General features: G+C 55.6%; 1 protein-coding gene across 7 annotated transcripts in view; it reads right to left on the reverse strand.

The window, feature by feature from the left end:
* The window catches only part of LOC124241339 (FYVE, RhoGEF and PH domain-containing protein 3-like), a 64,347-nt gene that overhangs the window by 26,396 nt on the left and 14,512 nt on the right, over positions 1–23,439 (reverse strand). For 3 of the 7 annotated variants that reach the window (XR_006889181.1, XR_006889176.1, XM_046665047.1), the window contains exons 1-4: positions 17,590–17,737; positions 7,864–8,018; positions 6,671–7,163; positions 344–433 (exon numbers count right to left, since the gene is read on the reverse strand). Coding sequence is in view for 1 of the 7 variants with exons in the window: in XM_046665047.1 (XP_046521003.1) it covers positions 344–433; positions 6,671–7,120 (540 nt within the window). In the remaining 6 variants the exon portion in view is untranslated. Of the gene's footprint in view, positions 1–343; positions 434–6,670; positions 7,451–7,863; positions 8,019–15,885; positions 16,201–17,589; positions 17,738–23,439 lie in introns of those variants that run through there. The other 4 variants (XR_006889179.1, XR_006889180.1, XR_006889177.1 and 1 more) reach the window with 4 other exon arrangements.

Below are 23,439 nucleotides of genomic sequence, written 5' to 3' on the forward strand. Positions count from 1 at the left end.
TCCACCGCGGCACACCTGGAACGCCTCGCCAGGGGGGAGGGGGGGGGGGGGGGGGGGGGGCCACCCACTGTCCCAACTATTTATGCAGAAAGATGTCCAGAGGCCATTTACATGCTCAGATAGTGCGACTGCCAGGAAGAAAGGCCCCAAGGTGACTGGACAAGACGTTTGCCCCAGGCTCTGAAAGCAAAAAGTAGGAGTTTCTGGAGGAGACGTGAATTTGTCCCAGTTTTAGTATTCAAGTCATTCATACTCCAACTGCAAGGCCTAGCCAACACTGCAATGGGAGTTCATCACTGAGACTCTGGAAGTGGACAGAGGTGGGACCCAGCCATGTGGCTACCTGGTCCAGCAGGTGCAGCCGCCTCACGTAGGTCTCCTCGGTGTGCAGGAGCTCCTGAGCAATGTGAAGCAGCTTCTGGGGCTCAGAGCACTGTGGAGAGAAGAGCCACAGCTCACCCCGGGCAGACGAGCCTCGGGAAGCAGGGTCTGCCGAGGGCCACCAGCTGCAGCCAGGGGTGACCGGGGCCCAGAGGGCAGAGGAGGCCCCCGGGACTGGGATGTGGGGCTCATTCTCACAGATGGAATTTCCAGGGAGGTTTCTGGGAAAGACAACAGTTTCTGCAAATCCCGCAAAGCTACTGCAGCCCAGAGACGACTCTACGGTCATCCTCCTGGGCTCTGACTGCAGCAGCCACATTCAAATACGTGGTGGAGTGATGTCAGCAAGACAGCAGACTGGAAAGCTACAGGCCCTCCTCCCCAGAGACACGGAGTTAACAATATATGGGCCAGAATGCCTCAGTGAGAACTCTAGAGACCAGCTGAGAAGCTATGGCCCACAAGTCACTGTAAAACCAAGAAGAGATTCCAGCAAATGGGATAGGAAAATCGGCAGCACTGGCCCTTTTGTGTCCCCCGCCCCACGCAGCACAGCATAACTGGGAGGAAACCCCCGGACTGGGGCTCCAAGAGTGAACAGAGCATTCAATGTCCCGGCCTGTCTGGGGGCTGCCTGAGGGGTTAGCCTCTGTCTTGCCTGACTTGGAGGGTTGTCATGACCAGCACCAGAGTTTGACAGCCACCGAAAACAGCAGTGAGCAGCATGTTAGAGCTGACGTTGTGCAGGCAGAAGCCAGGGCAGCAAGAGATGAGAGAACATTTCAGAAGTCCTAGACCCTCCAGCCAGGCCAACTGGTGAAGGTCTGCCCCCACACAAAGCCAGTGGGAGAGCTGGAGAGGTGGTTGTTTTTCAAACGCCCAAATCCCAGCAAAAAACTACAAAGAAACAGGGAAACATGGTTCAATCAAAGGGCAGGATAAAATTCCAGAAACCAACCCTAAAAAAACACAGATCTTGGGCTGGCCCAGTGGCATAGTGGTTAAGTTCCTGCACTCTCCTCCGGCAGCCCAGGGTTCACTGGTTCAGATCCCAGGTGTGCACCTTCACACTGCTCATCAGGTCATGCTGTGGCAGCAACCCACATACAAAATAGAGGAAGACTGGCAACAGATGTTAGCTCAGGGCCAATCTTCTCCACCAAAAAACCCCACAGATCTATGAGTTGCCTGACAAAGAATTTAAAGTAGATGTCATGTAGATGCTCAATGAGCTAAAAAAGAACACAGATAGACAACTAAACAAAATCAAGAAAATCATGCATGAACAAAATGAGACTATAAACCAAGAGATAGAAACTATAAAAAAGACCCAAATGAAAATTCTAGAGCTGAAAAATACAATAAATGAACTAGAAACCTCATTAAAGGAGCTTAACACCAGACTTGACCAGGCAGAAAAAAGAGTAAGCAGACTTGAAGACAGGTCATTCAAAATCACTGAGTCAGAGGAGCAAAGAGAAAAAAGGATGAAGGAAAGCTGAGAGAGCCTAAGGGACACAGGGGACACTAACGAGTAGACCAACATGTGCATTATGGGAGTCCTCGAGGGGGAAGAGAGAGAGAAGGACAGAGAGCTGATCTGAGGAAATAAGGACTGAAAACTCCCTAAATCTGAGGAAAGGAATTAAGATACAAATCCAAGAAGCTCAAAGAATTTCAACTAGAATAAACCCAAAAAGAATCACACTGAGACCCACTATGACCAAAAAAAGGAGTGAGATGACGTATTTAAAGTGCTGAGAGGAGGGGCTGGCCCCGTGGCCGAGTGGTTAAGTTCGCGCGCTCCGCTGCAGGCGGCCCAGTGTTTCGTCGGTTCGAATCCTGGGCGCGGACATGGCACTGCTCGTCAGACCACGCTGAGGCAGCGTCCCACATGCTACAACTAGAGGAACCCACAACGAAGAATACACAACTATGTACCGGAGGGCGGGGAAAAAAAAAAAAAAAAAAAAACTTCAAAAAAAAAAAAAAAAAAAAAAAAAAAAAAAAGTGCTGAGAGGAAAAAACTGTCATCCAAGAACTCTATATCCAAGAAAGCTGTCCTCCAAAAGTGAAGAAGAAATTAAGACTTTCCCAAATAAACTAAAGCTGAGGGAGTTCATTACCACTAGATCTGCCATACCAGAAATGTTGAAGGGAGGCCTTCAAGTTGTGAAAAGATGGTGGACAGCCATGTACAGCTGTACAAAACATAAGGTTTTCCAATAAAGGTAAATACATGGGCTAATATAGTAACCTGCACTATTGCAATTTTGGTACATAGAATTTAAATGATGAAAACATTTAAAAACTACAAATCTTTGTTAATGGGTATATAATATATAAATATGTAATTTGTGACACCAATAGCACAGTGTAGGAGGGGAGCTGTAAAGGAGTAGAGTTTTTTGTTTTTTGTTTTTTGTTTTTTTGAGGAAGATTAGCCCTGAGCCAACATCTGTGCCCATCTTCCCCTACTTTATATGTGGGACGCCTACCACAGCATGGCTTGACAAGCAGTGCCATGTCCACACCCGGGATCTGAACTGGTGAACCCCAGGCTGCCGAAGCAGAACATGCAAACTTAACTGCTGTGCCACCGGGCCAGCCCCAGGAGTACAGTTTTATACGTGATCAAAGTTAAGTTGTTATAAGTTTAATAAAGAATGTTACGACTTTAAGATGTTTTATGTAATTGCAATGGTAACCATAAAGAAAATACGTATAGAATATACACAAAACAAAACGAGCAGGGAATTGAAGCATATCATTACAAAAGTCTATGAAACAAAAGTAAGGCAGTTAGAGAGGGACAAAAGCTACAAGACATAGAAAAAAATTAAGAAAATGGCAGTAGCAAGTCCTTCCCTGTCAGTGTTTACTTAAATGTAAACAGATTAAATTCCCCAATCAAAAGACATGGATTGGCTGAATGGATAAAAAACCAGCTTCCAGCCACATGCTGTCCACAAGAAACTCATTTCAGATTTAAGGACACACATAGGCTGAAAGTGAAAGGACGGAAAAAGATATTTCACACAAATGGAAACCAAAAGAGAGTAGGAGTGGCCATACTCATTTCAGACAAAATAGACTTTAAATAAAAAACTGCTACAAGATACAAAGAAGGATATTACATAATGATAAAAGGACCAATTCATGAAGAAGATATAACAATTACAAATATTTATGCACCAAACCTCGGAGCTCATAAATACATGAAGCAAACTTTGACGGAACTGAAGAGAGAAACAGATAGCAACACAACAAGAGGAGGAAACTTCAAAACTCCACTTTCAAGACTGGACAGGACACACAGACAGAACATCGGTAAGGAAACAGAGGACGTGAACAGCACTGTAGGCCAAATGGCCCTAACGCATGCACAGAGCCCCCGACCCCACGGCAGCAGACACATACTCTTCTCAAGGGCACATGGAACAGTCTCCAGGACAGACCACAGGTTAGGCCACAAAGAAATCATCAACAAATTCAAGAAGACTGAAATCATAAAAGGATCTTTCCCAATTACAACAGAATGAAGCTAGAAATCAATAGCACAAGGAAAACTGGAAAATCCAGAGACAGGTGGAAATCAAACAACACACTCCTAAACAAGAGTGAAAGAATTCACAAAGGAAATCAGAAAACAGCTTGAGAGCAATGAAAATGAAAACGCAACACACCAAAACTTCTGGAATGCAGCAAAAGGAGTGCTGAGAGGGACGCTGATAGCTGTGAATGCAAGTGTGAAAAAGGAAGAAAGGTCTCAAATCAACACCCACCTTCACACCTCCAGAAAGTAAAGAAAGAAAGAACTCACCCCAAAGCAGTCAGACAGGAGGAAATACTAGAGATCAGAGCAGAGATAAATGAAACAGAACGGAAAAACAATGGAAAAAAATCTACAGAACTCAGAGTTGTTTTTTGAAGAGATAAACAAAATCGACAAATCTTTATCTAGACTTACAAAGAAAGATGAGTGAGGACTCAAATAACTAAAATGACACTTGAAAGAGGAGATACTACAGCAGAGACCACAGAATGCAAAGGATCGTTAAGAGGCTACTCTGAACAATTACACCAACAAACTGGACAACCCAGAAGAAATGGATAAATTCCTAGAAACACACAACCTACCAAGACTGAGTCACGAAGAAACAGAAAACCTGAAAAGACCATTAACAAGTAAGGAGATTGAATAAGCAGTAAAAAATTTCCCAACAAAGAAAAGTCCAGGACCAGATGGCTTCACTGGAAAATTGACACCAATCTGTCTCAAATGCGTCCAAAAAATTGAAGAGGAGAGAACCCCTCCAGGCTCATTCTTTGAGGTCAGACCTACACTGATGCCAAAGCCACAAAGACATTACAGGAAAGAAAACTACAGACCGTTATTCCTGATGAATATTGATGGAAAAATCCTCAAAAAAACACTAGCAACTTGAATTCAACAGCACACTAAAAGGATTATCCCATGACCACATGAGATTTATTCCTGGAACGTACCAATGAGTCAATATATGAAAATTAACCAAAGTAATACACCACACTAATAGAATGAAGGAAAAAAAACACACATGATCATCTTAATTGATACAGAAAAAGCATTTGATAAGACTCAACACTGTTTCATGATTAAAACTGTCAACAAATTATGAATAGATGGGAACTTCCCCCACAAAACTTGATGTGTGTGTACTCCTGCACCACCTCCCCACCTCAGACCCCCTCATTCTACCCGGGTCAGGGATGCGAGACACACGGTCCCGGCGCTCCATCCCGAGGATGGGCCAGCATGTGATGAAGGGCATTCTAACCAGACACTCTGTGACGGAGAAAACAAGCCGTTCCACCAGCCACAGGAGTGTCGGCGCCTTCACACTGCAGACACAGACCCAGGCGCTCCCCAGCAAGCCTCTGAGGGCACGACTGGGCCAGGCCCGTCTGCGTTTTCCCCCGCACCTGGGAGACTGAGCAGCCCCTGAGCTCTCCCTGGAGCACACCTGAGAGCCACAGGAGGTACAGCCGTACTAACCACGTCATTTATTCCCTGTATTTATGATATTTTGACATTGGGGCCTCCCAGTGTTAGCTGATTCCTAGAGACAGAAAGGACTTGCCTGCAAGAGGGTCTTTCAAATGCAAACCAACCACCCGGAGCCCACATCCCAACCACCTCCTTTCTATTTGCTATTCCGCTGGCCCCCTAGTCACCCAGGCTGGGTGCAGACGCCCAGGGACAGCCCCTGTGCCCAGAGACAGCTCAAGTGATGCTAACTGGCCTGCTCACCCTGCCTCGTTTGCTCCTTCCCTCAGAAACCTCAGGAAAGGCTCTCGCTCACACTTTGCTCTCCCTCCGCCTCCTGACCCACCCTGTGCTTCCCTGTGTGGCCCTGTGGCGTGGCACTGCCCCCTCCTCTTGGGATCTGAGTACCAATCTATGTCTCAGAGGCAGTTACCTCCTCATCTCTTGGCCTCACCGCACCTGAATAATAATGACACCTAGATTAAAACACAGCCCCAGCCTGCCCCCCAGAAGCTGGCTCACAACAGTGCAGGCACGCAGCCGCCCTTCGCTGACAGTCCTGTCTCCCAGCGCTGGCCGTGTCAGATACCCTGGTCAGATGCCACCTGTGCTTCTCTTGGGACCCAGTCACGTGGAACTTATCTAGGCCGTTCTCCCAGTGCACAGGCGGTCTCTCTACGCCGGGGGCCATCTGCTTTATATCCGCATCCCCATGAGTCGCAGCACAGAGCCCAGAGCCCAAGAGGCCAAAACGCCGCAGACGGGCTTCCTCCCAAGGCGACCTGCGCGGCCTCGGGCACACCTGCTTCCCGGGCGGCCATCTGCTTGGGGCTCCGCTCATTGCTCGGGCTCCCTTCCCACCACTGCCACGTCCGCGGGTGACCCTGGGGTTTTCTGCTCATAAACTGGGGTGATACTCACACTGCTTTCCTCACAGGGGTTCCGCAAGGTGGGCAGCAAGCACCAGCGAAGGGCGTTGGTGGCACTGTCACCACTAAGACAGGCCACTGTGGCCGCCCTGGGTGGGGTCCACTGTGCGGCCTCGGGAACTGAGGCTCAGGAGTGAGTCTGTCACCCGAGGTGCTGGGGACCCCACTGCATGATCTCCCTCAGGGCCTGCCACTGACCCGCCACAGGGGCCTCTCTGAGCACAGTGTCAGGGTGTGCACCCGACTGCCAGCACCAGGTGTGGGTGACACTACCGAAACCTCAAGCCCCCAGGCAGGAGGCCCCGCCACCCAGGGCGGGAGAGCAGCCTACCTTGGCCGGGTCCGTGTTGGCCCTCGGGGGGCCGTCCTTGGGGTCAGGCTCCTCGACACTGCCCTCGCCCACGTCGCTCTCAGCCTCCTCCAGTGGGGCCTTGCCATCCGGGGCCGTCTCTGGGTGCAGCCCCGGGACCGGGGGGTGGGAGGCCGCCTCACTGCCCTCCTCACAGGGGAAGTGCTCGCCGGCCACGCTGCAGGGTGGGCTGTCGATCCCGCTGTCCCGGTTGGGGATCTTAGTGCTGTTGCTCAGCTCCCCCGCAGGGCCCGTGTCTGGCGGGCTGGAGCCTGCATCAGTCTGGCTGGCAGGGTCCCCGAGGGGCAGCGCTCGGAACTTCCCCGGGGCTGTGTCGCACAGCTCCAGGGAGGAGCAGCCAGGCCCAGTGTCCAGCACCCCCTGGGCAGCAGCGGCACCCAGGGGGGTCAAGGACCCCCCATCTGCCTCCATCCTGAAAGCTCCCCGAGCTCCGTGGGGGGCTGGCTGGGGCTTCCTGTCGGGGAGAAACGAGCACAGTCAATGCCAGCGGGACCAGACCCGCCCCCGGGGCAGCCCCTGAGAAAGGTGGCAGGGGTAGGTGGGCTGGTGCTGTGTGTAGAAGTGAGCCTCCCGTCACTTTCCACTGAGGCCTGTCCAGACAGGCTTTTGGGAAAGGACAAATGGAAAGCATTTTATTTTAAAAATAAATTTATTCTACATAAAAAAAAAAGAAGGAAAGTAGAGACAGAGGGGAGGGGTGAGAGAGAGAGAGAGAGAAGGGAAAGGATCCTGTAGCGTGAAGACGCCCTCAGCTCAGTGAATTAAATCACCGAACAGAGTCACCGCGCTCACGTCGTGAGCGCAGCACGTCAGGTCCATGGTGTGGTTTTCATCCTGTGACGCGGCTCCAGGTGAGTCAGGATCCCCCACAGGTGCCACGTACCTTCCAGAGACTCTGGTCTCACCCCAAAGTCTTCCCCACCCTCGCTGGACCGGCTTCCGCTCCCACCCCAGCCTCTCCTGGGCCCCGAGGAGCAGGAGCATGTCCACACGCACAGAGAACTGCCCGGGCATCAGCTCGGGGCCTCAAGGGCAGGATGGGCCAGAGGGAGATCGATTTCCTCGAGACCTTCCTCCTGAACCCACAGCGAAGCTGCAGAGAGGAACGGGGACCAGGAGCCGGGGTCGCTGACCCTGGGGGACAGGCTGGTTACCTGGGCCAGCAGACTCTCCGCTGAGGGTGCTGAGGCGGGAAGGCGTCAGGCTCCCCGCTAGCTGCGTCGGGGTGTCTGGGCTGGCTGGCTCAGGCCGTGAGGCTGAGAGGTCACTGAAAATCTGGTCCAGCAGTGTTGGAGCAGTTCAGTAGGTTCTAAAACAACAGGAGGGGACAATGACAAGCTCCTCCCTGGGGCCGGACGGCAGGGGCGAGGGCCCAGTTCCAAAGGGAGAGGGTGGACAGGCAGCTGTGTGCCTCCGAAGGTGAGGGGCACCTGGGCTGGTCATAGGCCTGCAGGGTGGCCAGAGGCCGCTTCCTGCCCTGGGGCAGGGTGGTACCCAGAGCAGCGCAGGAGGCCTGGGGCTGCCCCAGGGCCAGCTTGAAACTCGACAGACCGAGCGCGTCCCCAGCCACGCGCACCCAAGCCAGGGAGGCAGGCTCCCCTCGAGGGTGTGGAGCCCACCCAGTGTGAGGAGGGCCTGGCCTGCACACGTGTTTCCCAGCCGCACCCCAACATCTCCCGGACCCTCCAGGCGTGCGCAGCCCTGCCCTCACACTCAGCCGAGCTGCCGGCAGTTTGTTTACACACTCAGCGCTCACTCACTGAACAGAACAAAGAACCACCGGCGAAGGCACAGGTCTCACACGCTCGACCAGAGAGACGTCCAGAGCCTGCCGCTTGGCCGGCTGGGCAGCACGGTGGGACATGGGGCGTCAGCTGCCTCCCCCGGCGCCCAGGGCTGGTGAGGCCGGGACCAACACCAACTCCGCCCCGAGACCATCTGGCTCACTTTCTCCAGTGGCCAAACTCCTGCGAGTGGACCTCTCCTTAAGCGACACCAAACCAGTGCCGGGTGTGGGTTGGTCACTGGCCACGGCCAAATTCCTAAGGAGCTTAACGGGAAAATATCAAGATTTCTAAAGAGAAAATATGTGCTTTGCTGCATTCCTCTCATAGCATGGGAGATAAACTCCAGTTTCCAGCAATCAGACCCAACACCACAGTAAAAATATGCCAGATGCAATGCATGTGCGCAGTCAGCCTCAGTGCCAGCGCGGTGTCTGGCACCAGGTGGAGCCCGCTGCAGCCCCACCGCAGGGCTCCTGCTTCCGGTCAAGACGGAGTGATGGAAGCCGCATTATGATCTCGCCTGAAACAACCAACACATGGACACACCTGAAGGAACGACAGCTGGAGAGACGCCCACGCCAGGCAGCCGGCCCGGGGCTCCTGAGGTCACACAGGTGAGGGAAGCCCTCTGTCGCCCCAGCTTCCTGCTGGGAGAAGGGGACCCCAGTGGAGTCAGGAGGACCCTGAGTGAGGAGATGGGGCGGAAAGTCCAGGAGGGGCAGGCCCTGGAGGACACGAGGGGGCTGCAGAGAGAGAGAGAGCAGAGAGCTGAGGAGGGGCCAGGATGGGGCGGCTCAGAGCACTGTGGGGAAGCCAAACGGCCCGAGAGGTCAGAGGGAATGTTGCCTGGCGCTCACACAGGGCAGGGCACCTGCCTGTTCCCACCAGCCAGACTGGAAACCCATGGTCCTGGCCTGGCGTCAGAGATCTTGCCTTGATGTGGGGCTAATTAGCCCCAGAGTGAGCTCCGCCCAGTCCTGCGTGACAAGTGTTGACTAATCTTAGCATGAAGCCGACCTGTTTACAAGCAGCTTAACCGCATCCCTGAACAACGCTCAAGAACAGTTCCAGGAGCCAGCGCATCTGCACCCAGCGAGGCGAGGGTCGCGGCGTCGGGCACCCAACTAAAGGTTGCCAGGCGCACAGAGGCCAGAGGAGGAAAACTCAGAGTCGAAACTGACCTGCAGCTGGTGCCAAGCGGGGCTTAGCGGGTCATTAAGGCGGCCGGGCGGCCTGCAGTCCGTCTTGTTCAAGAGGGGCTGGAAGCACAGAAGGTACAAAAAGATGCCCACCCAACGTCTACGGGAGAAAACCACAAAGTGTGAGAGCAAGACCCACCGGAAGGACTGACCGTGGCAGAAAAGCAAGCGGATCTGGAGAGACAACAGGAGCCTCCCCAAAGAGAGAACGTGCGTGAAAGGGAAACCTCAAGCAGCACCACGTACGTGGAATCGGAGTCCAAGGACAGGGTGGATGGGACAATGTCTGAGGAAACCAGTTTTCCCAGAGTTGATGAAAACTGTGAATCCACAGACCTCAGGAGCTCAGTGGACACCCAGCACGAGACAGGTTGGTGTTTAAACATCTTTCCACGTGGAAAACTCAGGCTCGGCTGGCTTCACTGGTGAATTCTATAAACATTTCAGGAAGAAATGACACCAATTCTGCACGAACCTTTCCAGAACATCGAGGGAAAAAGACTGCTTCCAACAACACGGATGAATCTGGAAATAATTATGCCAAGTGAAAGGAGACAAACGGAGGGAGCCTCCTTGTTTCTTCATTCACACACAATTCTAGGAAATGCTCACCAATCCCTGGTGCCAGAAAGCACGGGGTTCCTGGCAGGAGGGGCGGGGGGGGGCAGTGGGAGTTACAACAGGCACGAGGAAGCTTTGAGCAATGAAGACACGCTTGGCATCACAACTGTGGGGTGGCGTCAGGGTCGGTACACGTGTCAAAACATCACGTTTATGCCCTAAACGCACACAACAAATTGTGTATCAGTTACACCTCTTAGAAGGTGACACCTCTGAGTTGTGCCAGCTTGGCGCATTGCCGACAGTTTCCTGGTTCACCTTCTCGTTACAGAGGGGACGTTGATGAGGCGTGTGGAGGCACATAGCCTGGGAAGGCTGCAGCAGCCCCGTGCCTGCGCAGCGCTTCCATCCAGAGGAGAGGGGAGCGTCCTCCCCTGCAGGCCCTGACCCGTGGCCATCGCATCTTCCAAGGGCTTTTGTGCAAGAGCAGTGGAGCCAGGCTCCGCCGACAGGAAAGCCCAAGGCTCAGCACGAACATGTCCTCCAGGGAGAGTGGATGCCGGCAGAGGGAGGTCCTGGATGCCAACAGCCGAGAACACCCTTTGGTCTGGTTCGGGAAGCCGTGAGATACAGCCACGGCCTTGCCCACCTCAGCACTGGTCTCCCAGTCCAGTTCCAGCCTCCCCTCCACACTGCTCAGGGGGACAGGAGGTCTCGGAGGGGACACACATGCACATACACACACACACACGGACATATACACACATGCCTTCACAATACACACATGTGCACATATGTACCCATGCACACACCCCATGTGCTGGGAGCTGTGCCCAGCACTTTTGCACACTCGCTCAGTCACTATCATCAAGGTGGGTGACATTCTGTGTTTCAGACGGGGACGCGAGGCTGACCCTGGCCACGCTGGCCTGGAGGAAACCAGCGCCCAGGAGCTGGGCCCACCAGACGTGCTGCTCTGAAGCCCTGGACTGGGCTCCGGGCTCACTCTGACAGCTGGGGCCGGGGACATGTCACTACGTGGGAGCCCAAGAGCCATTGTTGGTTCTCTCTACCAGGCCACTCAGCTCTCCCTTTAGGAGCCCTGAGTTGCCTAAGCTGAGTGAGGCTGGCTCCTGCCAACCCCACGTGAGCCGGGCCCAGGTAAGCTGTGCCTGCTGCAGGACTAAGCCAGGGTCCAGGGGTCCCCGACACCCGAGGCTGCCACCACCCAGCATCAAAGGCCCCAACACTGGGACTAGGGGAGGTGTGGGGACTGCACAAGTACAGAGAAATTAAATGCCCCACCACCCAGGGTGACGTGGACCGTTTAGTGGCTCCATCCGAAGCAGCCAGCAGACAGGGCAGCATGAATGCTGAGGTTCCTGCCCTGGAGCCCCTACACTGCTCAGCAGCTACTCGGGATGGACAGGGATGGTCCTGCAGATGGGCCACGAGTCCACCCACCACCCAGCTCCACCTGCCCCAGACATCCCGTCCTCAGGAGCCCCAGCTAAAACTACCACCGCATCCCTCCACTTGCTGTCACCTGCACCCCGGAGGCCCCGGGCAGGCAGGGGCTCCACTGTCTTGTCAGTGATGTGGCCTAGGGGCCCCGGCATATGGAGCCCCAGCTGACGGCCAGCAGCAGCCACCAGACGGAGAGCGTGAGAGAAGAGCCCTTGAAACGGCTCCAGCACCGTCTGGCGACAGACGCCCTGAGTGAGAGCCGCCCGCTGCGCCTGGCCAGCCTGGGGTCCCTGCACCCTGAGAGACGACAGTGCTCAGTGGGGTTGCTCTTTACAAGCGGGAGGTAGTCCAAACAATGCTGAAAGCCCCAGGAGGCAGCATCAGAACCGCTGGGCTGCGCACACCTGCTTGTGGGGCGCAGGCTGGAAGATGGGGCTGCAGAATCTAGAGGCCGTGTCCACAGTGACGAGGGCCTGACTGCGCTGGCCGTGCCAGACGGAAGGAGTGAGGGCCGGTCAGTGAAGCTACCAGCTCCAGGGGCAGGCTCCAAAGCACGCTACTTGCTCAGGTGGCCTGGTCCCCACCCTGTGAGCTGAGAACACGGAGATGGACGCAGACGCCGTGGGCGCCACTTGCTCCGGGATGTGGTGGGGTCAGCGGGAGGGGCAGCAGGGCAAGCCGAGCTGGGAGCAGGGAGGCGATCAGCACACACTGCCCCTGCTTGCTTAGATGCCAACCAGACGCTCCCCAAACAGCTCACACCATCACTTTTGAAAGCTATTCTGGCTTTTTTAAACCATATGAATGATGACTTCTTCTTAGAAAAACTTAGAAAATACGGAAAAACAAAAAGGAAGTAAAAATTTCCCATCACACATGCGCCGAGAGACTTGTGAATGTGTGGCGCTGCAGGCTGGACAGCGGGTGGGGGTCTCAGTGCTCCTCAGGGGGCTCCAGCTGCAGTTCCGCCAGCACCAAACTCCAGCAGGAGCCCGCTACGTCCTCAGGAACATGTTTCTCCCGAAGAATTGAAAGCAGAGACTCGAACAGTTCTGCACCCCTGTGTTCCAGCAGCATTATTCACAACAGCCCAGAGGTGGACGACCCAAGTGCCATGGACAGATGGACGGATGAACAAAAAGTGGTCTATCCTGCAGTGGAATATGATTCAGCCCTGAAAAGGAAGTTCTGACACCTGCCACAATATGGACGAACCTCAAGGACACTACCCTCAGTGGGATAAGCCAGTCACAAAAGGACTCTGTGATCCCACTCACATGAGGACCTAGAGGAGTCCAAACCATAGAGACAGAGAGTAGGACGTTGGTCCCAGGGGCTGGGGGAGGCGGCTGGGGGTGAGTGTTTCAGTTTGGGGAAAAACGGGGACAAGCTTTCAGTTTGGGAGGATGAGAAAGTTCTGGAGACAGATGGTGGTGTTTGCACAACACTGTGAATGAGCCTAACGCCACAGGGCCGTACACTTAAAATTGGTTCAAATGGTAAATTTTATGTGATGAGTATTTTATCACAATAAAAAAGAGCTTAAAAAAAAAACCAATGCATTTCAGAAAGGTTTTCATCAGAAGTTTTGTAAATTAGCACCAAGGGGACAGCGATTCAAAACCACCTAAAACTTACTCCCTGCCTTGCCCCCATTGCCCTGGGCCTCACCCCTGCCCTTTTCTCCACACGCCCCCGCGGAAGCCTAAGGCTGTGAGACCTGCGGCTGTGGGAGGCCTGGGCGGGAGCCAGCGCTGCTGAAACCTCTCCACGGCCGCTGACGCACGCGCCCTGCCCGCCCTGCCAGCCCTGCGCCTGCCCTGCCCCTCCTCCCCTGCTGGCCCTGCCCTGCCCCGGCCCCCCCTCCCCCCGTACCCTGCTGGCCCTGCCCTGCCCCTGCCCCCCTGCCCTGCCGGTCCTGCCCGCCATGCCCACCCTGCCCTTCAGGACACGGCTGGGCGCGCCTGCACACGGTCGGGGGGCTCAGACCCCAGGCGAGGCAGCGCACAGACCCGGGCAGGTGGACTGAGCTTGCGCTCCCAGTGGCCCTGGCCCCGGCCTGCAGCCGGAGTCTCGGGTCCCCCAAGCGGGGTGAGGCTCAGGCCCGCGCAGAGCCTGGGTGTCATTCTTTGAGGCCAACAAATGACGTGGGGACACGTGGCATGACTCCCTGCTGGACCGCGTTCCTGAGACCGTGGGAGCCTCCCCAGGAGGCACCTCGGGCGTGAGAGCAGCGGGCCAGCGCCCGCACCCCGAGGTCCGGGGCTCCTGCGGCGCGGAGGCCCTGCCTGGACGCCCCGCTCCGTCCAGGCCGCCCGTGGGTCTCCCAGCGACAGCCCGCGGCCGCAGGGCGCACGGCCGCCCCCCTGCGCGGACCCGGGGCCACAGCGCGCGGCCTGGCCCGAGGCTGCGGTCGGCGTGGTCGGCCTCCGCTCACGGCCGGCAGCCGGGGACAAGCGCGAATTGCGCGGGCCTCGGTTTCCTCGTCTGTTAGACGGACACGGCGGCCGGACCCCTCGCCGGCGCGGGCTCGGGCGCTGCAGGCTTGGGCCCCTCAGAGCGGAGCCCGGCGGCCACTGCGAGCTCGGGCCGACCCCCCGCGCGCAGACCCCCGGGGCTGGCACGGGCCTGGCAGGGCTGGGCCAGGACTCCACGCCTCCCCCGCTTCCCTCTGTGCTTACATCCTGACTTCATAGTTTTCTTTTACTTCCTACTTTAATTTTCTGTACTTATTTATTTTATTGCTATTTCCTATTTTGTTCCTGATTTTGTTCTGCTTTCGTCGAGGAAGAACGTAAACGTTACAGTCACTGTCCATTCCCACGCCCCTCACAGCCGCTCTAAAAATAAAATCAGACCTTAAAATAGAAAGAGGCCTTCCTGCGGGACAGACTGGGAGAGGGAGCCGGGCTCTCAGGGCTGATTCGCTGCAAAATTCCTGGAGCTTTGCTGTGTCTGAAACTTTTCATAACCAAGTTTTGGGGGAAAACAGTTTACCCCCACAGCACCAAGACCCCCAGGCCCATGACTGGGGCCAGGGAGGGGGCTCTTCAGTCCATTCTGACCCCCTCGGTTGGGCACCCTGGGTTCACTACAGAATTCTCTCGACTTTTGATTAGACTGGAAATATTTCATTAAAAAGGTGATGAAACAAAACAAACAAGAACCTTCCAACAGCTTCCCAATGTTACAGAAATCCTTCACCAGTGTGGCTCTGACACTTCTCCCACACGTCCCTGGCTCCAGGAGCCACCTCAGGGCCTTTGCACAGCTGCTCCCTCTGTAGGAACAGCCTGGCCCAGCTACCTGTGCACTGGCTCCCCGCCTCCGTGACAGGCCTTCCCCCAGGCACGCCCACACCTTCCCACCCTGCTCCCTGCCAGGATGTAGGCCTCTTTCCCGAGGTGCCTGCCTGCAAATGGCAGGACTTGGTGAGTGTGTTTGGTGAACAGAGGGTAGATGGACTGAGTCAGCATCTTCACTCCGTTCTAATGTGCGCTCCCACAGAAGCACACACACACGCTTCAGCTGAGTCCAGATTTTGAAACTATAAATCTAAACTGAGTTTACGGAAGGTCAAGTCCCCCTCTCTCGTCTGTCACGAGGCTTGGCTCCCCCGTGTCTCATCTAACTGCACAGTGACCCCGCCTGGTTATTCCCGGGTAAGGGCAGCCCAGCCCAAAGATGCACCCTCCCGGAACCACACGCCTGCAGCAGCAAGAGCCCCATGTCCTGGGCACCAACAGGCTGCACGTGCGCCCCACCAAAGCCCCCAGAACTGACTCGTAAGGTCCATCACCGCCCACCTCACTGGGCACCTAGGTGATCAGTCATCACCACCACACATGGGGACTCAGACAGAGGGGACAGCATCTCAGACAGAGGGAACAGCATCCTAGACAGAGGGGACAGCATCTCAGACAGAGGGAAGGGCATGAAGGCGAACCAGAGTGAGCCAGGCCATTTGAAGAGCTGGCAGTGAGCCCCGGTGGACGAGTCCAGAAAGGGAGGAGGTGGGACCCAGGGGTTGGAGCCAGGATGGATTTCACAGCCACAGACAGCCAGATGGCTGTGCAGGTGGGTGACTCCTGCTCAGGTCTGGGTTTTACATCTGTCCTACACTGAGTAACACCCAAGGCTGCATTTTGACTCCCATGCTCACCCCCTTTACTGCGGAGCCTCAGTTTCCTCATCTGTCATTGGGGGTTGTCAGAGCCCACCTGGGGCAGGTAGACAGGATGTGCCGAGGCAGGTGCTCCTGGCTCTGGGACCAGCAACTTCTTTGTGGTCACTGTTCTGCATCCGGGGACAGGACTATTGAGGGGCTCAGGGCAGCAAAGCCGGGCTGTGCTCTGGGGCTCCTCTCAGGCCTCATCTACACTCTGACCTTGACAGACTAGCGCAGGCCAGGCCTGTGCGTGCACAAGCACACGTCCTGTCCAGCTTTGGGGCCCTGCGTTGTGGGAGGTGCTGGTCTTGTGCGGAGACAACGTCAGCCCGGAGGAGCGGAAGCAGGGCCTCTGGCCTCCTGAAGCCACCCAGCTGGGGACAAACCACTTCCTCCCCTCAGCACCCAGCCCAGCTCAGCCAGGGGGCCGTCGCCGAGCCAGTGGTCAGGCTCTGAAGGTTGGGGTTTGGGCCAGCTGGGCAGGTGCAGGCTGCAGCCCCGGGCAAGTAGTGGGGCTCTGTGTGTCTCAGTTTCCTCTCCCGAAAGAACGGCCGAGCCAGTCGGCCCTGGCGTTATCCGAGGGAGGCCCTGAGCAACTGCAGAGCTGCCCTCAGCATGCCGGCCCACAGGCGTGTGCTCCGCTCGGAGCCGGGCTCCACTCAGCTCTACCTCGCGGACAGGAAAGCAGCGGTGGGAGCAGCTGCCCAAAGTCACGGAGCAGGGCCCACGCCGAGCGTCCCAGTGGGCCAAGGCATCACCCCAGCCCAGCCCCTGCGGCCCATGCCCAGTCTGCCCTCTCCAGCGGGGTCTCAGAAGGCCCCCGCCTGTCTTTCCTTCCACCAGGGGGACCCCGCAGCACCTCCCCGCCCCGGGAAGCCGTGGACAGGCTGAGCATCCTGTCACGGGGAGCCCCGCACCGCCAAGCAGGAGGGTGCAGGAGCCAGTGCACTGGGTGCACTGTGCCCTCCAACCACCCCACTGCATGGCTCGTCGCGCTATCTGCACCGCGCGCACAGACACGGCAGCCTCTGGTGTTCCCACTGCTATCCGAGACCCTCCCCTGGCCCACGAGCCCCTCCCAGTGGCTTGGCCACTGCCCTCGAGTGGGGGACCCTGGGAGGCCCTGGTGGGCTGGGGCCTCCCTCTTAGAAGCGCCACCATACATGGGCCTGTCTGTCAGTATCTAAACTGCAGATTGCAGAGGAACCTTCCGGAACCCCCTCCGAGTGGGAAGGCCTAGTCCCCTAGGGACTGCGTTTGGGACCACCCGCCCTCCAGGCTCAGGCAAAAGACGACCTGTATTGCCCTGGGGCCTCAGCGACAGAGGGGGCCGGGCCGTGGGCAGGGGCACTGGCCGGCTGACGCAGGGATCACCCTGAACCGGTCAGCCGCGGACCCCAGCCCCTCCCAGGCTCCAGGTAGTCTCCGCTAGAGTCTGGGCCGCCCCAGAAGACACCGGCCCTCGGTGTTTACGAAGGATCTGCTGCCCACAACGCCAGCGGTACCGACTTTCCACAAACAGGGCCAGAGGCAGCACAGGAAGCCAAGGGCAACCAGACGCCACGGGGGCCCCCTCGGCAGCTCCCGCCTTAAAGACACAAGACCCAGACTCCCGCTCCGACCGGCCCCATCCCAGGAGTGCCCGGACGATGGGACCAGTGCTGGCTCTCAGGAGACCCCGGAGCCAGCCCCACTCACCTGCGCTCGGCGGCGCCTCCCTCCCGGCTGATCTGGCGGCAGCAGACACAACTTCCTCCTGCTGTTTTCGCAACATGGGTCCCCAAACGGAGGTGCATTTCCGCACTGCCGCCCGCCCAGCTCGCTGGTTCTCCAGCCACCGGTCTTGCAAAAATGCAGCCCAAACCAGCCAGGCGCAGTCTGAGGCCCAGGTCCCACCGCCTGTGGCCGTTTAAAGTTTAACCAGCCGCTCCGGCCCTGAGGGGTCCTGGGCGTGGAGGTCGCAGCCCTCCTGCCTCTACCTCTGTGGGCTTTTCTGAGCAGAACTGAGGGCCACTCGGACCCTCAGAGAGGGGCGTCTGAGGAGGTCCAGCAGGCCACACACATAGCAGCCTGGGCCCAGGCCCTGCTCTGGGACACAGGTGCAACCCCTCCAGGGACCTGAAGACCCAGGTGGGGACAAGCTCCGTCTGGCCCAGCCAGCGGCCCCCACCACTGAGGGCCCAGAGCTGCTCCCCTGCCCCCAGCAGGTGGCAAAGGATGAGTGTGTGACCTGCACACGTCACTGGGCCCCAGTCCTTCCTCCATAAAGTGAAGAGAACAGGGGACTTGCTGTGGGCGTCTGTGAGGAACAAGAGCCTGGCCTGTGGCAGGTGGGCCATCTGGATGCTTCCTGCCCAGGCTGGAAAGGACAGCACCTCCTCTATTCCCCAGCACAGCCCTTCCCCACTGACACCCCTGAGCCTGGAGACCAGCAGCAGGGCCCCGTCAGGGCCTGGGACCCAGGCCAGGTCCCCACTGTACAGAAACGAACTGAGAAAGCAGAGATGAATGCCGGCCACACAGCAGCAGGCCAGGTGTAAGGACCCAAACGGTGAGGGTCCGGGCAGGGGACAGACAAGAAGTAGGCCAGGCAGGGCAGGGCTGGAAGGCAGAACTGGGGTCCAGAGTCCTCCCATCTTGGGGGGTGTCTCCACCATGAGGCAGCCACCCTCAAGGTGGCCCGTGATGGTCATCTCCTGGTGACCCTGAGCCTGTGTGGCCACACCCACCCTGAATAGGGCTGATCCAGTCCCGTAGCCAATAGGACTCCGTGGCAATGACGGGGTGACTTCCAAAGCCAGGTCACATACCACATGCAGTTTCTGCCTTCTCTCCTGGGTCACTTGTTCCAGGGAGCCCACTGCCACGTCCTGAGGATGCCCAGGCAGCGCTATGGGAGCTGAGGGTGGGGAGGGGCTGGGCACCCGGCCAACAGCGGCACCAACTTCCTGCGAGGGAGCAAATGACTTAGAAGTGGGTACAAAACTAACTGAGTTAAGTGTTTACTGTCATTGTAAGCCACTAAGTTCTGGGTAGTTTGTTACACAGTGATAGGTGACATAAGACCGTTATCAAGAAGAAGGGCAAGGGGCGACCTGGAGGTCAAGGGGTCAGCCCCCAGTAGAGCCACGGCCACAGGGCATCAATGGGCACATTACCATTTCTCTATCCAATTACTTCATTAATGACCCAATGGTCCAAACCGAGTGGTCAACCCTGCAGAGCTCCCTAGTGACAACAGTGAAGACCCGTGCTGTGCGGTTCACTTCCCATGACCCCAAATAACTTCAGGGGTTAGAGGCTCTTCAGGGGAGGACCGCGTGCCTGCTGTCCACCACCCCCTCTCCTGTCCTCTGGGGGCTGCTCGCTCCTCCCCCAGACAGCTCTCTGCACAGGGGGCAGCTCTGATGGGGAGGGGTCTTCCCAGGGCCCTGGCTCTGCCCCAGGGACCCCAGCCCCACCTGCTGGGCCAGCTGGCAATGACCTGGGGGCAACCCATCTGCAGAAGGCAGAGGAACCCTGGAGGCCGGGCACTCAGAGGGATGGAGCCCCAGGCTGGCTGAGAGGAAGCAGCCCCAGGACGCTGAACTGGGCAGCGCCTGCATCCCGAGAAAGCCTCACGCCCAGTGCCTGCCCCTGGAAGAGGAGGGCGTGGGGCATCTCTTGGGATCAGGGACTGGCCGGTGAGGAGCCCAGGAAGGTCCACATAAGGGGCAGTGGACAGCATGGGGACAGAGTTGTGGGGCCAAGTCCAGGGTTCAGAGAGTCCACAGACCGCAGGCGCATTTCCTGTCCAGCCCTGGCTCAAGCTCTCTCCGTGAGCACGTACACCCCGCCATGTGCCAGCTCTCCAGACACCAAGGTCATCGTGACGACACGTATGGAGTTCCCAGCCCACTGCCCACCACCACATCAGCCCTTCCAGTACCATCTGCTCTTGTCCTCATGAGAAAGTCACGAATTGGCACAGGTCCCCGCTCCACAGATGAAGGATGGAGTCTCATGCCACAAACCGCACCGCTCATGGAGAGCGAGAATGTAAGGCCCGCCCTCTGAGGGCTGCTCAGAAGCTGGAGGAGACAGACCGGCAAACAGGCCCAGCTACAGTGCCAGGTGCAAGGCCGTGGATGAGAAGGGCATGTGCATGCGTGTGCAGGTGTGTGTGTGCGTGTGCATCCCATGCACAGATGCACACACAGTAGAGACGTCATTTTGAATCAGTGTGGAAAGGATGGACCACTCAGCAAGTATGGAGAGGGATAAAACGGGGTTGCTGCCTGTCACCATACATGAAAATATCCTCCAGATGAATAAAGGACCAAATATGAGAAGCAAGAACACTTAAAACCTCCAGAACAAAATATGTAGACATGTCCTTAGGACTTCAGGTAAGAAGAATTTTTAAGGCATAAACCATAAAGGAAAAAGATCAATGCATTTGACATGAAAGTTTAGACTGTCTACTCAACAAAAAAAATTTCAAAACTAATATAGAAAAGAAACAACCCACCAATTGGGAAAAAATATTTGCAAGTCATATATCCGACAAAGGGTTAATCTCCATACTATATAAAGAACTCACACAACTTAACAACAAAAAATCAAACAACTCGATCAAAATATGGGCGGGGGGGGACACGAACAGACATTTCTCCAAAGAAGATACACGGATGGCCAATAGACACATGAAAAGATGCTCATCATTACTGATCATCAGGGAAATGCAAATCAAAACTACACTAAGATATCACCTTACACCAGTTAGATTGGCAAAAATATCCAAAACAAAAAGTAACAAATGTTGGAGAGGTTGTAGAGAAAAAGGAACCCTCATACACTGTTGGTGGGAATGCAAACTGATGCAGCCACTATGGAAAACAGTATGGAGATTTCTCAAAAGATTAAAAATAGAAATACCATATGATCCAGCCATCCCATTACTGGGTATCTATCCAAAGAGCTTGAAACCAGCAATTCCAAAAGTCCCATGCACCCCAATGTTCACTGCAGCATTATTTACAATAGTCAAGATGTGGAAGCAACCCAAGTGCCCATCAATTGATGATTGGATAAAGAAGATATGGTATATATATATACAATGGAATACCACTCAGCCATAAAAAAGGATAAAATCGTCCCATTCAGAACAACATGGATGGACCTTGAGGGAATTGTGTTAAGTGAAATAAGCCAGATAGAGAAGGACAATGTCTGTATGACTCCACTCATAGGTGGAAGTTAAACATGGGGACAAAGAGAACAGATTAGTGGTTACCAGGGGAAAGGGGGGGTGCAGGGTGGGCACAAAGGGTGAAGTGGTGTACCTACAACATGACTAACAATAATGGACAACTGAAATTTCACAAGATTGTAAACTATCATAATCTCAATAAAAAGTTAAAAAGAAAGTCGTGACTGAGTACTATTTTAACAAAAAATTATGACTTAAAAACTGAGGAGCTGAGGGTGTAAGAGAACTGAGTCTTCATCTTGATGGTAGGAAATCAGTGGATGGTGTTAAAAATTGAAATAATCAAGAAAGAGAAACGTGGAGTTAAATACTAGAAGACAAAGTTAAGAGAAAAAAGTGATGGCTTCCGGGGAATGAAAACTAAAGTTGAGATGGGCTGGGAAGGGCCAATTTTTACACTAAGCATTATACTTTCTTGAGCTAGGTACACATATGACTTTGATAAAAATTAAAATTAAATGCCACTTAAAAAAAAAAAAACTCAGGTAGAAAGGGCAGGGGCGGCCCGGGAGGTCTCCTGCGGCGCACAGCCACAGCGGGCACAGAGAGGGAGCCGCACTGACCAGTTCTCAGGGCCACGGAGCGTTAACAGAGCTCGGGGCTGATCTTGGCCAGAATATGAGGCCTGAAGGAGGCAGGCTGAGGCTCCTGGGCTCCGTCATCCAGGGCGAGTGTCTTTAGGCGGCCTTGGTTTTAGACAGGAAACGTCGCACAAGGCTTGGGTGTGCACAGTGTGAAGTGAATCCCCGCTCCCAGCCCCACCCGGCCAGCCTCGTGTCCCCTCCTGGGTGCACATGCACCCTGCAGTGGTGCACGCTCCCCCACCTGGACCCAGGGTATTCCTACCTGGCAGCACATCTTGGTGAATGAGAGAGAAGGAGGCTGGGAGGGGCCGGGACCTGAGAGGTGGGGGAGCCGGGAGGATGCTTGTAGGGGGGCTCCAGCAGGGGAGACCCAGAGACACCGGGGTAGGTTGCCGGGCCAATTTCCTCTCTATGCGGCCACCCCCAGGCCCCGCTCAGACCCGAGGACAGCCACACCTAAGACTCTCCAAGCCGCCTCCCTAGATCAGCACCAGAGTCGTTCGGCTCTGAAAGGAGAACGCGTTTGAGCATTTTGTTGCAGCGTTTGTCTAAGCCCAAGTTTTCTGACGGATGCACAGAACTTCCGAATCCCAGCTTAACACTTTCAGATCCCTGGATGGTCTCGAGTCCGGATTGGAGCCCCTGCCATAACGCAGACCGGCAGTTTTGGGCGGCAGACAAGCAAGATGGCCCGAGTAGCCGCCTCCCCGGCCAATGTCTGCCATCCCTGCTGGGGTCGGGATTGGAGCTGCAGGCAGGGACGTGTTTAAAAACAAACTTTTCCACTGAAACATCATTTGGCTAGGGTGGCCAGATTTAGCAAATAAAAACATAGGACACCCAGTTAAATTTAAAATTTAGGCAAATGACGAATAATTTTTTAGTGCAAGAATATCCCGTGCAATATTTAGGATATAATGTTAGAAAACTATTCACTGGTCACCTGAAATTCTGATTTAACTGGTGTCCTGTGTTTTGTCTGGCATCCCGAATTTCCTGCCGACGACCCAGGAGCAGCTGGCCCTCTGAGCCCGAGGAGACACACTTGTCCCTGAGAAGCGTTTTGGTGCCCTTCCCAGCCCCACCCTGGCCAGTTTCCTCCACTGCCAGCCGCCCTGGTAGCTTTGGGCTCCTCTCTGGGTGGGGACGGTGACTCCTTGTCGGCACCACTGGCTAAAATTGGAGTGATGGACACACTGCGCTGTGCACATTGGCTGCACTGACCAGGTTCTGGGAAAGTCCTCAAGTCTTTTAATGTTCTTAGGACCTGGCCATTTGAGAGGGTCTGAGCTCAAACAGCATCACCACTGTGAATACCCTTTTGGCAAACGCTCGGGCACGTTCCAGACACGGCTCACGGGGTCCCCGGCCCCTGGGGCTGTACAGAGGCAGTGAGGGGATGCCTGGCACGTGTTGACAAGCCGCCATGCAAAAGCATCAGAACAACAGACATTAGAACCCACAGTGACCGTTGTAACACGCTTTGCCAGAAACGAGTATTTTCATAGTATGAAACGTTAAACAGCATGAAACGGTCCCTCGTGTTGCTTTTGATCTGCACTTCTTCGCGAGCGAGGAGTACGGACAGCAAACCACCCCCGCCTTCTTCTGGAGAGTGGAGTGTCCATGTCTTATCACTCAGGCCTCCCCTGCACGGGGTGGGGCTGTGTGACCCAGCCCTGGACACAGGGAGTGATGCACCCCCACAGGCTG

Source organism: Equus quagga, chromosome 6, assembly GCF_021613505.1.
Source record: "Equus quagga isolate Etosha38 chromosome 6, UCLA_HA_Equagga_1.0, whole genome shotgun sequence".
Taxonomy (NCBI): Eukaryota; Metazoa; Chordata; class Mammalia; order Perissodactyla; family Equidae; genus Equus; species Equus quagga.